This window comes from Macrobrachium rosenbergii, chromosome 17, assembly GCF_040412425.1.
Source record: "Macrobrachium rosenbergii isolate ZJJX-2024 chromosome 17, ASM4041242v1, whole genome shotgun sequence".
Taxonomy (NCBI): Eukaryota; Metazoa; Arthropoda; class Malacostraca; order Decapoda; family Palaemonidae; genus Macrobrachium; species Macrobrachium rosenbergii.
In genome coordinates, this window is record NC_089757.1 from 29,330,876 (window position 1) to 29,345,024 (window position 14,149).

The following is a 14,149-nucleotide window of genomic DNA, read 5'->3' on the forward strand; positions in this document are numbered from 1 at the left end:
TTGGCAAGCTGTGTATGCCACAGTAATCTTTTGGTACTTCTAAGATTATTTCCACTTAAAATAATGAAACAATTATAACATAAGCGTTTGAATACAATGAAATTTTTTGTCGCATTCGGTGTTAATTCATTGTATTAATGGGGAGTAAACTAATGAGTAAGAAGTAATTTTTGCAGCTGTATGTTGTAGGCTACCTTTTACTATGTTAAATTCGTAGGTGACCTCGTTCATTTCTGTTGAATTGAAGTCATCGGCATAATTTTGTTTCTCTTTTTCAGCCGTCGAATTTATTGGTGCCAAGTGGAGAACATTCTGTGGTATTATCATTGAAGTTCCATTCGCGTTAGGTGAGGCCATGACTGGTGTCTTGGCCATTTTCATTCGAGAGTGGCGATGGCTTCAGGTAGCAATCACTGCTCCAGCCTTCCTACTTGTCTCTTACATGTGGTTAGTACTTTTAGGCTGATGGTGAATTTGGCTCTTATTTAAATGAAGCTGATGTGGTGAATATTTACCGAGCAGGTTTAAAGTGAATTCAGATGTTGGTCTTAGCAATGAAAATAAAATTGCATGAGAAACTCCACAATCATATTAAACTTTACTGCAATTATTTTTCAGATACGAGGGACACCAATGACTTTATAAAAATTCCGATGTGTTGTGTATACTCTCATCCATTAGGGAAGAAAATTATGCCTATATTTATGCTCCGCGGTCTTTGCGTTGACAACGGGAACTGCAAATCTAAAAGTTGACAACATAACACAGAATGATGAAATCTTTTATTTCCAGGATAATGCCAGAAAGTGTTCGTTGGTTGGTATCCCAAGGAAGAAGAGGAGAAGCAATTAAGATAATTGAAAAAGCAGCAAAAGTCAATGGTGTCGAAGTTCCGAAGCACCTCTTAGAGGATCCAAGTGCAGAGGTAAAATACTAAGGAATTCATTTGGGGATTATCATCTGGTGTAGATGTGTGGTACAGTGATTGCTAGCCCTTGCAGGTTAATCACGAGATGTTGATAAAAAGGTTATGAAAGTCCTGATTTCTGTTTACATTGTAATTCTACCGATTTCTTGTAAAATAAGAATATTTTTACATCAGGAATTTTCGGAGTTTAATTCAGTGTGCTTAGGTGCTAAATTTGGAAGTGGAGGTTTCTCACTGAAATTCATCTTATTGAAGTTGCCAAACGATAAATATTTCAATATAGTTTGGCTGAGGTATCGAATTACTCTCGAAAGAAGGATCTGTAGGTCTATTTCCCAGTATAGTACAGTATTTAGCCAGCAGGTAGAATTTCTAATAACTAACGTTACCTGTCATTTCTTTGTACATTGAGAAGAGATTCAAGGATACTCCCGGTAAATTAAGTTTTGTGTATTAAAAACCAAGTGATACTAAATGCACTTCAGCGTTCTGTAACAACTTTCTTAGAACTCCCAGAAACTGTGCAGATCATTTCTGTAGTTTCTGACAGTTCTAAGAAACCGAATGCAAATTATTGCTGACATTGGTAACATTGAGATGTACACCGATAAATAAAACAGCTGGTCTAAGAGAGAAAGCCTTCTGCTGAGTTGTTGGTTCTAGAGGGAAATTTTATTCATGGGAAGGGAACGAAAATTGGCCATTGGATTCATCACTATTCGCTTGGAATCCTACATCGAATGAACAGAAGGTGAAAATTGAGGAAATACCTAATAATAAATCTCTAGGAATTGGTGGATCACCTACTGAAGTTCTGAAAGTTGCAGCACCTGTATCATCACTTTTAAAGTTTGATGACGTAAGTGAGCCCTGCTGTGCCTCAGAATTTTATGGATTCAATTTTTGTAATGCTTCAAGAATAAAGATTCCATAAATGATTGCAATAATTATGTAGATATCATCTAGTTTAATATAGCAAGTAAAATTTTTCGCTTACCATAACAGTGCAATTAATTTGAGAATACGTATTTTCTGAAAAATCAGTGTGGTTTTGATAAGTTCTCGTATTCACAAACATTTGGCAGCCGCCCAAACATGTAAACAATGTTAGTAATTCCATGTCGGTATGAAAGCCAGAATATTACGCACTGGAGAGGAGTTGCATAAGATGTTAATTGTGTGAAGCAAGGATGTTGCATATAACTAGCTGTAGCGATCATTATAGTCATTCATTCATTCACATGAGGCATAAAGATTAAAAGTTGGTATGTGTTTATACATGAATAAGCCTCTTATTTTACAGTCATTATTTAAGTTATTGACTCTTAGTAAACATTCTTTCCAGTTGGAGAAATTATTGGAAGTTGATTATACTATAGAAATCCAAATACATTAGTTTAAGCAGTGTACACGGAAAACATAAAAAATCTATTGCTCACCTTTCTTTTATATTTGTACCAGTAAAACAGTAACAAAACAAATTACCATCAGTGGCATATTGCAGATCTCAACAATTGATGGCAGTTTGTCTGTTGCAAATAGCAAAGCTGAGCTCGTTGCTGACGATGTAACCGACATACAACCTAAACCAAAGAAGACAGTCTTAGACCTTTTGAGAAAACCCAATATGAGGAAGCGTTCTTTTAACATGTTCTTCTGTTGGTAAGAGAGACTAAGCAAATCAAGGATTAAATGGAATTACAATATGGATTTCTTTTTGAGTGGAAGGTGTTGAAATTAGGTTTATTGTGTAAAGTAAGAGGAACCTATTGGTACATTTCTCATAGTTTGTAGTTTTCATGGTCGTGGTCACAGTTTTCACTTAACAGTATATTTTAAAATTTTTAGTTTAGTCGTAAAAAATTGAAGTTGTAAAATTAGTATATTGTTGTATTAATTTTTTGTGAAAATTTGCATCACCAAACTTCCATGGGAATTGTCAGTTTATATATGAAGCAGAATTTTTATGCCTGTTAGTACTTTTATTGTCCTGTGATACGGCATATGAAGTAATTTATCAGTAAAAACGTTTTGTTATGATATTCTTTTATGTACAGGGCAGTGTGCACTCTAGTTTACTATGGACTTTCTAGCAACTCCGGTAACCTTGGTGGAAATATTTTTGTGAACTTCATTCTCACCATGTTGATTGAGATCCCATCTTATGTATTCAGCTACTTGGTTCTTGACAGGTAATGTCTTCCATTTTTGTTTGCCAGCAAGTCAATAATGTATGGAGAGAAACATACCTCTACTATGAATTTGCATTCAAGCAATTCATAAGCCAGTACACGTAAGAAAATGAATGGTGAGATGTATGTTCTCATCAGTAACACATATTTTATTCATGAGTTATATGCTTAATGTTGCCTTTGATTTTGTTTTGTATATTTTGTGATGAATTATTTTCATTCATGGGGACTCCAAGGCTCACTGAGAATAATGATTTTACCTTAGGCTGGTACAAATCAGACTCAACTTGCTAGGGAGTCAGCAAGGATTTCAGTTTATTTGACTTTAATATGGTATTTTAAATGCAAACATACTATTTAATAGAATTTTAATATCAATTTTTATAGTGATGTGAACATTTCCCTTCTAGTCATTTTTGTACATAGCCTGATCTTGCTCATATATAGTCTAAATTTACCATTCTGTAAAAATTTTCTTGAAGTTTCCAAAACATGGAAAAATTAGTTTTGTTGCTGATCTTGTAGAGTTATAAATGCTAAATTCAATTATTTGATTCTTTATTGGTGCAAACAAGGAAAGCACTGTTGTTCGTTACTGAATCTAACTGATTTCACAGAATGGGCAGGAAGGGCACCCTCTCCTTTGTTCTTTTGCTTGGTGGCATCGCGTGCTTCGTGTCCGGATTTATCCCAGAAGGTAACCCTTGTGGAAGAGGGCAAGATCATTGCCTGACCCACACTCTTTTAACCCTATGATGAAACACTGAGAGAAAAAAAATGTTAAGTTCTGTCCTTGACAGCATGTTCTTTTATTTCTTCTATTAAAGGTTTAATTATGTTTTGTAAAACTACAGTATAGTGAGATTATTTAAAGGTGAATGATAAAGAAATAAGATAGGGATAAATACATACTGTATAATGTGAGTTTTATGTGAATATAGTATAGCATAACATATGAGAAGATGACTGCCTTACAACTAATTTTTTGCAGAAATATTAAGATAATACTCGAGCACCTGTGAGAGAGTAGGGCTAGTATTTGTAACATCAGAAGGGAATTACGATACATTATGAAAATGACTGTTGAGTCAGCAAGCTTTCAGAAGTAAAACATTCGCTTCCAGATCACCCGATACCCCACTGTTGGGTGCATACTCCCACAATAGCTCTGTGACCCTAGTTACCTCATTATCATTCTTAAAGCTTATCATGTTCTTGCCCTATTAACACCTTTCCCTCACAATCCTTAAAGTAAATCTTGCTGAAACAATATTTTGTTATATACTATATACAGTTTGAGAGTGGTATTTACATTCTTCATTTGAAATTTCTTTCCTAAATGGTGATATTCTATCTTATGAAAAATTCTGTCACAGAAGGCTTCCAGAAAGGATCATCTGCAGTTCTCACATTACCCTGTAATGCAATATGTATTATTGAAAAAGAGCCTTGAGTACATTATTTATGCCCAGTGTTTGTTTCAACACTCCCATTACTGTACCTTAGCCTAATCTGCAGTAGCAGTCGTCTCAAGATATCCCAGAAAAACAAGGGTTCCCTTCTTGCTTACCCGAGTGAGCTATCTGGATCCTGAGCACCCCTAGTGGTAAAAAATGTCTGGTGATTGAATTGCACCTGCATTCTTGTTACCCATAAATTTTTTGCTGTAATCTTAACATTGAAATCACTGGATCATTTCATCATCCTGGGCTATAATCTTTTACATTATTCTCTCATTCTGTTTCCCTATACAGGGTAATGTGTATAAAAAGGTAAACTACCAACTTTTCTAATAATTTAGGTTTCCCACATATTCTTAAGATGTATTCACTCAAAAATTACAAAATTTCTCTTAATTTAGGATTTTCAAAGATGGAGTCATTAAACAGCTACTAATTTATATTTCCCATATATTACTGTAGGATGGTCATTGCAAAGTACCAGCATTTCTTCTGGTTTGGGTTTCTCAAATCTCTCTCAAAGGTGGAGTCATTGAAAAACTATCAACTTTCTGATACTTTAGGTTTCCAACAAATGTATGTACATATATCACTCTTAAGGTGGATTCACTGAAACACTGCCAACTTTCTTAGAATTTAAGATTCCTATATCACTCTTATGGAGTCATTTAAAACTGCACTCTTCTTATAATTTAGGATTCTCTTATTTCACTGATATGGAGTCATTGAAAATCTACCAGCTTTCCTGATAATTTATGTTTCTCATATATCATGCAAAGATACATAAAAAAATTTACTCTTGAGATAATTTTGGTTTACCGTACAGTATATTACTCAAAATCAGTCATTGGAAAACTACTGACTTACCTATACAGTAATTTAGGTTTCTCATACATTACTCTTGATGGTGTCCTTGAGAACAATATTTATTCAATTAATTTTTTCTTTCATTTCTGTTCAGATATTGGATGGCTGATTGTGACCTTGAGCCTTGTGGGTAAATTTGGTATTGCTGCTGCCTTTGCTATCGTATATGTCTATTCAGCCGAGATTTTCCCAACGGAGTACAGAAGTGTGGGTATTGGTGCATGTTCCATGTGTGCTCGAGTTGGTGGGTTAATAGCACCATTTATCGCATATACAGTGAGTATTTTCAGTTTTAATTGTACAGCAATTACTGGATTGAATGTTAATGATCTTATAAAGTTCACAGAGTGTTTAACTATTTGTTATAGTTATTGCTTATGTTTCAGCTCATAATCCCTATAGGGATTTAGTGATGACCCAAATTTATCAACATATTTCATCATTAAGTCACATTGGCATTTGTTATCTCATCCCTTGTCATTCTGTATTGGAACGATCATGAGAAAATTGTAAGATAAATTTTGATGAAAAAACTTTGGATACGAGGTCGAGGTATTCATCTTCAGTCTTTTACTATTAACGTGATAATTATGGAACAAATCTGTTTCCAAACTGACCATGTCAAACAAAAATTTATAATCCATTGTCTAGAGATAAGAACTGTAATCCATCTCTTGTCAAGAGCTGCTCACAGGAAATCACCTGGACAAAATATCTGGATGGAGTATCTTCGTGAATCCAAATGAGTTCAGTCTAAATGTTGCCTCCGAATAACCTCTCATATTATAAGGGATAATGTTTATCAGTTACCATATTTATGTAATGGCTTATTCACAATTTTGTACTGTAAAGTATCACGGTGTAGCATTATATTAAAGTTTAAACTTTAAATATTTTCCTTTTTCAGGCTAAAACATATAAGCCATTGCCTCTTATCATTTTCGGGGCTCTGTCAATTATCTCTGGAATCTTAATTGTCTTACTGCCTGAGACTGTGGGCTGCGAATTACCCCAAACTTTGCAAGAGAGTGAAGACTTTGGCAAGTAAGTGCAAGCTTATAGTATAGTACTTTACGTTTCAGTATTTTAAAACCCTGTGCTGATTATACTGAAATGCTGATTATACTGAACTGCTAATAGAAGGGAAAGAAGGAAAAGGTAAATATGCACCAGACAAACATTTTTTTTACTTAATTCCATGAATGAAAAATTCCATGAATGAAATGGATGCAGAATTTTCTTAGAGCTTTTTATGTTTCTTAATTAATTATCTCAAAAATGACTGAATGATATAGTTGTTTGAATTTGAATGTTTTGTAAAGAGTTTTTTATTTCTTTCATGAGATTTTAGAGGGTCTTTACAAATGCAATATTATATCCTTGGTCCAGACCACCAATATATTAGTTTCAACAAAGAATTCTAAGAGGCATATATGAAGAGTGAAGTTAGTTTTCAAAAAACTATCTTCTCATATTCTGCCTATGTTAGCCTTTGCAGGAGTATTTTTGCAAGCTTCAACAGCAGAGCCATATTGATACAATAGAACTTAGTATACATGTCACTAATGGCACTGATATATTAAGGAAACTATCATATACCTATTTAAGGCCACAGTGTTTCTCACTGATGTATGAATTGTTTAGCTTTTAGGAAGATAAACTGTTTTGCATCTATGACAAGAGCCTAGAGGGAATTTCTGACTACATACTAAAGATGTGAAAGTGTGTGTTAAGGGATACTGGTCACCCCCGAATGTCTGGTTTTAACTTCTTGTAAGTTCCAAACAAACCACAAAGCCAAAGGTACTTGTCCAGTGTAATTACCGTAATTCTGTCATTTAATGCTCTGTATACTTCTCTGCTTCTTCAGAAACCAGTATCCACACTAGAATACTGGACAACCAAGCAGAGATCAGTCAGCAACATAACCTTACTTGTTCTCTTATCACTGACATCAGCTTACTAAACAGCATATTGTTGATGCCCTTTTTAACTGTATTTTACATTTTCACCTCAAGATTCCAACAATTGGCAGATTTCTGTTAATATGAGAGAAACTCAGCAATAAAACTTTATAAACTATAGTACTGTATGTACACATATAAAGGAGAACTAATGTTCAAGGGAGAACATTGTAGTGTCAAAACAGCATTCTGGGTTGGCCAATCTCCAATGTCAACTCAGTTAAAGCTAGTTGGCAACAAACTGTTAATCACATATATAATGTTAAATGTTTAACTCTAATTTCTAGCTAAAAAGATTAAATTCAATGCTTGTCCACTTTTGGGCTGGGGTCACTTTGAGGGTACCAGCTTATATGAAGAAAATGTGATTAGCCAAAAAAGCACACAGATGACCTGGGACTAGGGTGCTTACAAAGATCTTTTCTACCGTGGTTTCAAAGAACTCCTCTTGGGATTAGCTTCTTTTTTGCACCTAAACAAAGAGGCTTCCAGAGTGGTCACATGTGGGGTGATGGCTGTGGGAGTGAATTTACTATGTACTATGTGTGCCTGATTATCTACCATGTGGTACCTGTTATCTTAAGTAGATGACAGACAAGGATTAATACATGTTGTCTTGCTTCAGAATGCCCACACGAGCCTGAAAGCTAGGCTTGCTTCAAGATGCCCTCATGGGCCTGAAGCTGGATGGCTTCAAGATAACCACATAGGCTTGAAGCTACAGAGGATATAAACCTGAAGGTGTCTTGTCTGAAGGTTCATTTCTAATTAATGTCTCACAGAAAGGGGACTGGAGAACTCCAAGGTAGCCCCAGAATCCACAAGAGCTTGATGCAGAGCCTACTGTCAATGTAACCAAACACATATTTACAAAAGTTCAGCTCATCATCGTAAGCAAGCAACATGATAAGGAATTGTTGGGCACAAAGCAATTTTAAAACCTTTCTGCTACTGCCACATCTTGACTAGGACAGCAAGTGGGCTCTGTAATAGTAGCATCATGAAAGCACAAGCAAAGAATGCTAAGAACAATCATGACCTTTGCAAAATCCTTCATATATATATTTTCTTTAAAATCAGCTTGTCTTTCTACCACTTCTACTTTCAAGTTTGTCAAGCAGAGTTCTCTTGAAGAATTTCCAACATCAAATGACCACCCTTGGGGTCTGAGTGACTGCTGGCTAGAATATATCATTCAGATCCAGAGAAGATTTCCTGATAGTAAATCATCCCAAACCAGAGAAGATTGATAGACTTTGTTGCCCCTCCAAGTGCCACACTGAACAAGAGAAACCATGCAGCTTGCCTACTCGTTCTACTAATAATATAGATAGCAAGATGGTCTTTGAGTGTGACATTTGTCTGTAGACTCCTTCAAGGACCTGTACAGTACCTGGATGAGACTCTTCTTCTTTCTCTGCATCTTTTCCCACTTCTGTGTGGGGTTGATGTTTCTGACAGCTTTCCTCCACCTGGTTCGGTCAAACACATCGTCCTCTGACAATTGTTTGTCTCTCAGGTCTTCTCTAACTATACCCATCCACCTTTGTTTCCGTCTTCCTCTTGCTCTCCCACCAAGCACCTCCATCTACATCACTCTCCTCCCTACATATGTCTCATCTCTTATCACATGGCCATACCACTGCAGTCTTCTTTCCTGGGCCTTCTTTGATAGTTCTACAACTTTAGTAGTTCCTCTTATTCTTTCATTTTTGATCCTGTCCATTTTTAATACTCCACACATCCACCTGAGCATTTTCATCTCTATCACATCCAATTTCTTCTCTTGCACTCTCTTTACCAGCCATGTTTCTGCTCCATACATCAAAGCTGGTCTCACTACTGTCTTATACACTCTTCCTTTAACCTTTAAGTTGATTCTGTGGTCGCACAAGACACCTGACATCTTTCTCCAATTTTTCCATCCAGCCTGCACTCTGTGTGTTATTTCTACATCATGGGTGAGACTATGGAGGGTGAAAGGCACATCCCACACTACATGAATGACTATGCTCTAGTTTGAGAAAATGATAGTGTCTTCGTATTGGCGCCAAAATCCTCACCGAAGACTCCTCAGGAGGCCTGAGTTTGCAGGTGAGGAATACTCTTCAAAACTCCTCAAGAGCATGGAAACCACAACCCAGGCAGGAAGGGCCACACTCTTAGGCCTGAAGACTTAGGATAGGATTGGATATCTTTGCTGATCTCTCTCTTGTTAGCTGAAGCTTTATCACTCACCATCATTCTCATCAGTTAATATCAAAGAAACAAACCAGTAAGCAAAAAATCATCAGCCATTCCATCCAAGAAATACTTAAGAAAGTTTCATTGGCATGATGCAATGTATCCAATACATCTTTACAGCAAGGCTTCCAAAAAATAGTGGATGCTGTTTGCTGAGTAACCGAGTGATTCCCCTTCCCCTGTCCTGCTGCTAGTTAACTATCTTGTTACCAAGCTTCATTAACTAAATCAGCATTCACCAAAGGTACATGCATATAAAAGATGAACATTTGTATTACTGTAGCAACAGATCACTTTTACCTAAAGAAGTCCGGTGTACCAAGTACTCTGTTGCTTATGGGGTCTCTTACTGTCATGGCAGAGTGATTTGATTACCTACTGCTTGAATAATATAAACTATCAGGATTATTTTTGAGATTCATGGAGCGGGGTTATCAACCCAACGGAATAGGATCCTGATCACCACCAAGTGAGTGGGATCATCTTCCTTCAGTATGTATGGTATGGGATTATATGTGATTAAAACTGATTCAAGGTGCAAGGCTAATATCAAAGGTAATAAATGTTTGTAATGAATGAACTGTTTCAAGGTCATTATTATCTTTAGGTACTACATATATCATTAATCAGCTCTTAAGTGGCTTTTCATGAAAATTTTTCCTATTCTTGTTAGAGTTGAAATATTTGTTACTGAAGATTTTTATTTTCAGGGACCAGTCTATATGGTATTTCTCCTGTTGTAGTAGAAAAGAAGAGTCAGAATCTTCTGTAGTTACTCCAGAGGGATCATCTTCCGAAAAAACTGAAAAGGCAGGAGCAGAAGTGACCAACAACTAGTTATTAAAATATGCTCGTTCAATTTCATTTCATGCTTTACTCTTCTTTTATTCCAGTTTTTATGTTTAGTGTAAGTTAGACCTACAACCTTTTAGAAGAAAAATATAATTTAGATATGGGTTATGCAAAGTACAAGCTTGTGTAGAGATTCTAATAACAGCCCTCAGGTATTATTACAGACGTCCTCAAATGCCTGAAATATTATGTAGAGTAGTAGTATTACATCCATTTATTACCCTGGATGATCACATTTCTACTTGTATTTTTTAAAAATAAAGTCTGAAATGGTCTTATGGCTGGTTATTAGTGTGAAGATAGGCCAGAGGTTGCAGTAGGTTTATATAAAAAATTAACAAGCTCTCAATGCACATTTGTGATATTTTTATGAGAAGATAACGAATTCAAGTTTCATTTAATAATCAGCCCACTCTTTTACTGTAAATATCCCATGAAATTACTTCCTTCTCATCTTCTGAGTAAAGAATGATCAAGAATGTGAAATATCAAGACACTTTTAAACAAAAGTACTGCCATGATTTTCAGTCATGACTGCAGTAAGGCAGTGTTGTTATTGGGTGCATTTTACCTGACTTTTTAATCATGATGTTTGGTACTAGAACACCACTTGCTCTTGCAAAGAAAATTCTCAGCTATATAAATCATTTGAATTTCATCATTTATACAATTAATATTTTACCTATAACAATGAAATAAAAGCCTACTTAAATTATGTCAGTCCTCTTAATATAATTCTGTACAAATATGATTTATTTTTATCAGAATGAGTTGTAAAAGGATTAAAAAATATATTACTGGTGAAATTTTCACCATTACTTTGCTATGAACATTTTGAAGATTGGTTCTAAAACATACAATTTTCACAGTCATATTTGTTAGAAATGACTCCAGCTTCTGTCTCTTAGTGTGAAATAGCCAGTTTCAACATCATACGGTGTTATGTGAAAGGTGGTGATAAATCATACTAGTTTTTTATAATGAAGTTTTTATCTGTTTATGGAACTCAACTGAATGAAATTTAATTGGTACATTTTTTATCCTGAATTGGTTCACTGTTTACAGGTGAAGACCATTGTCTGTAGTAGTTATTTGACTGAAGATATTATAGCTTTATATCTTTTGATATTTAGTTTCCATTTCCTTCATCATACCAAAAACTTATATTTTTTTATTTCTTAATTTTTTGCAATATATCAGTCAGCTTCTAAATGTGAAAGCATTTTTTGGATATGAAGTTTAGAAAGAAAAAGTAACTTAAAGCATCCTCTGTTAACAATAATAATAATTATTATTACAGCAATCTACATCATATATGTTTGTACATTTATTAAACTCCTAACAGGTAATGTAAGTCTGAGATACAAAAAGGGCATTGTTGATATTGTTGCAAGATGATGATCATAATGATATATAGTTTATAGCTTGGTGTGGGGCCCCGGTATTGCCTAAGAGACAAAAATTTTATTATTAATAATAATAATAATAATGGTAACAATATGAGAAAGATGAAAAGAAGCACCATTTTCACACTGCATCACAACTGCATATATACAAAAACTCCACTAGATGCACGTTTTAGTACCTTAATATTTATTCAGAATTACATAAAAATATGTGCAATTTTAAGATAATTTTCATTTTTCCTACTATACAAACCTGATTACCTCCAGTAAAAGGTGGTCCAGTAGCTGGGGCTTGGTAACATGGTTAAAGTTAAGTATATCTTAATTTAACCAGACCACTGAGCTGATTAACAGCTCTCCTAGGGCTGGCCCAAAGGATTAGACTTATTTTATGTGGCTAAGAACCAATTGGTTACCTAGCAATGGGACCTCCACAGCTTATTGTGGAATCCGAACCACATTATAGCGAGAAATGAATTTCTATCACCAGAAATAAATTCCTCTTATTCTTCATTGGCGGTCGGAGATTCGAACTCACGACCAACAGAGTGGTAGCTGAGAACGGAACCCGCTCGCCCAACGGGTAACATGGTAGTTAACTAAGGCTGCATCCACATGACCAAGCTTTGTTCGAAGAACTTTGTCCGGTGTGACCTCAGATGCGGGCAAAGTCCTGACTTTGCTCGCTGTTTCTCTGCTTCTGACGTCACATCAGACAAAGTTCGTCGAACAAAGCTCGATTGTGTGGACGCAGGTTAATGGCAGGTAAGTGAAGGCAGGGGACCACTCACTCACTCAAAAAACAATATCACTTTTTCCTTCAGTTTGTATATCTAGAAAAAATGCCATTATACTAAATCATACAATTGTTCATGGAAGCCCTATACACACACACACACACACACATTTTTAATAAATGTTTGTTTGATTTTCAATGTGTAAGTTACAAAATGGTAGCTATTTGTTCAATATAAAATCAGCAGACAATCCCACATACAGACACACATGCAATGCAACCAGTACTTTACTTATATTTTGTTATGCCTACCTATATTATTGCATTCATTACTCTGTAGTAATGAATGCAATACTGTAATATAGGTATGCATAATATTTACCAGCTTACAGACCCTATCAAAACTTGAAATGAGAGAGAGAGAATGAGCAGATGTGCACATGACTGCTACACCAGCTCTGGGATAATGCGCTGGCTATACTACTGGTCCTTCACTACTTTACAGATTTCATAACCTACCAGGAGGCCAGACTCCTAAACTGCCCATTAAATTGAGGTGCCAGGTTATCTCTGCTGTCTCATAAAGAGGATGGGACAATTTGGATGAGCAACTAAAAAAAAAAATAAAAGTTCTCCATCCACAATTCAAAGTCCTTTCCCACTTCCACCAGTGCATCACATGAGTAAGCAAAGACTAGGGCAGCTGAAGCTACAATGAAACAGTGGCGAGACCAGGAGGTGATAAGTAGTTCTGGTGGCTTCCCCAGTGCTATTCTGTTCATGAATGAACTCAGTAACCTCATAAAAGTTTCTCGAACTCAATAACCTCATAAAAGTCTCTCCAGCTTGTCCTGCATGGAGTGAATTCTTGGATCCAATGGAATCCAAGAGACCAATGTCCTGCAGGAGTGAATCCTTGGACCCAACGGAATCCAAGAGACCAAGAAGGATCCTCTGAAGCAGAGGGAAAGGACACATCAGCCCAACCCAACCCTGCCCCTGGTCTGAGGATCATGATGTGTCTAAGCACAGGCAAGCAGGAGTGTGCACTGCCTGTCCAGTGCAGAGATACTGATTGGTGCATGGGCTAGGTCGACTCCAAGACGTGTACACTCCGACCTGGACCAATCTGGTCTCAAGCACAAAAGTGCAGCAACGCTTGTGACAGTCCAGAACTGGCCACAAGCACTTCTGGGATGAGCTGACGTAACTCTGAAGAACTAACAGAGACAATAGTCAAGGGAAGTGTGAAGTCTTCCCTTACTTCTACTAGAGATGCACTAGTACAGGAAGAGTAAGGTTAAGCTGGTTGGAAGTAACTCAAGTTGCACACCGGGGAGCAGGCATGAACAGAATCATACTCTGCTGATTGGTAATGAGCTAATTTTGGAGCTGAATCACCTGCAACACCTATGATCACCTAGCCCTCAAAAAGGTGCTGGGAATGCCTTCATGTAGACAGAACAGTGACAGCTCCAAGACTTCTTGGCCTTCTTGCTG

General features: G+C 36.2%; 1 protein-coding gene across 11 annotated transcripts in view; it reads left to right on the plus strand.

Annotated features, from left to right (window-relative positions):
• Positions 1-11,633, plus strand: part of LOC136847835 (organic cation transporter protein-like) — an 89,556-nt gene extending 77,923 nt beyond the window's left edge. For all 11 annotated transcript variants that reach the window (XM_067119782.1, XM_067119783.1, XM_067119781.1 and 8 more), the window contains 8 exons: positions 279-447; positions 793-925; positions 2,433-2,590; positions 2,986-3,120; positions 3,738-3,817; positions 5,542-5,723; positions 6,355-6,491; positions 10,366-11,633. In XM_067119782.1, coding sequence (XP_066975883.1) covers positions 279-447; positions 793-925; positions 2,433-2,590; positions 2,986-3,120; positions 3,738-3,817; positions 5,542-5,723; positions 6,355-6,491; positions 10,366-10,492 — 1,121 coding nt within the window. In that variant the 3' untranslated portion in view covers positions 10,493-11,633. The remainder of the gene's footprint in view (positions 1-278; positions 448-792; positions 926-2,432; positions 2,591-2,985; positions 3,121-3,737; positions 3,818-5,541; positions 5,724-6,354; positions 6,492-10,365) is intronic.
• Positions 11,634-14,149: the final 2,516 nt, after the last annotated feature.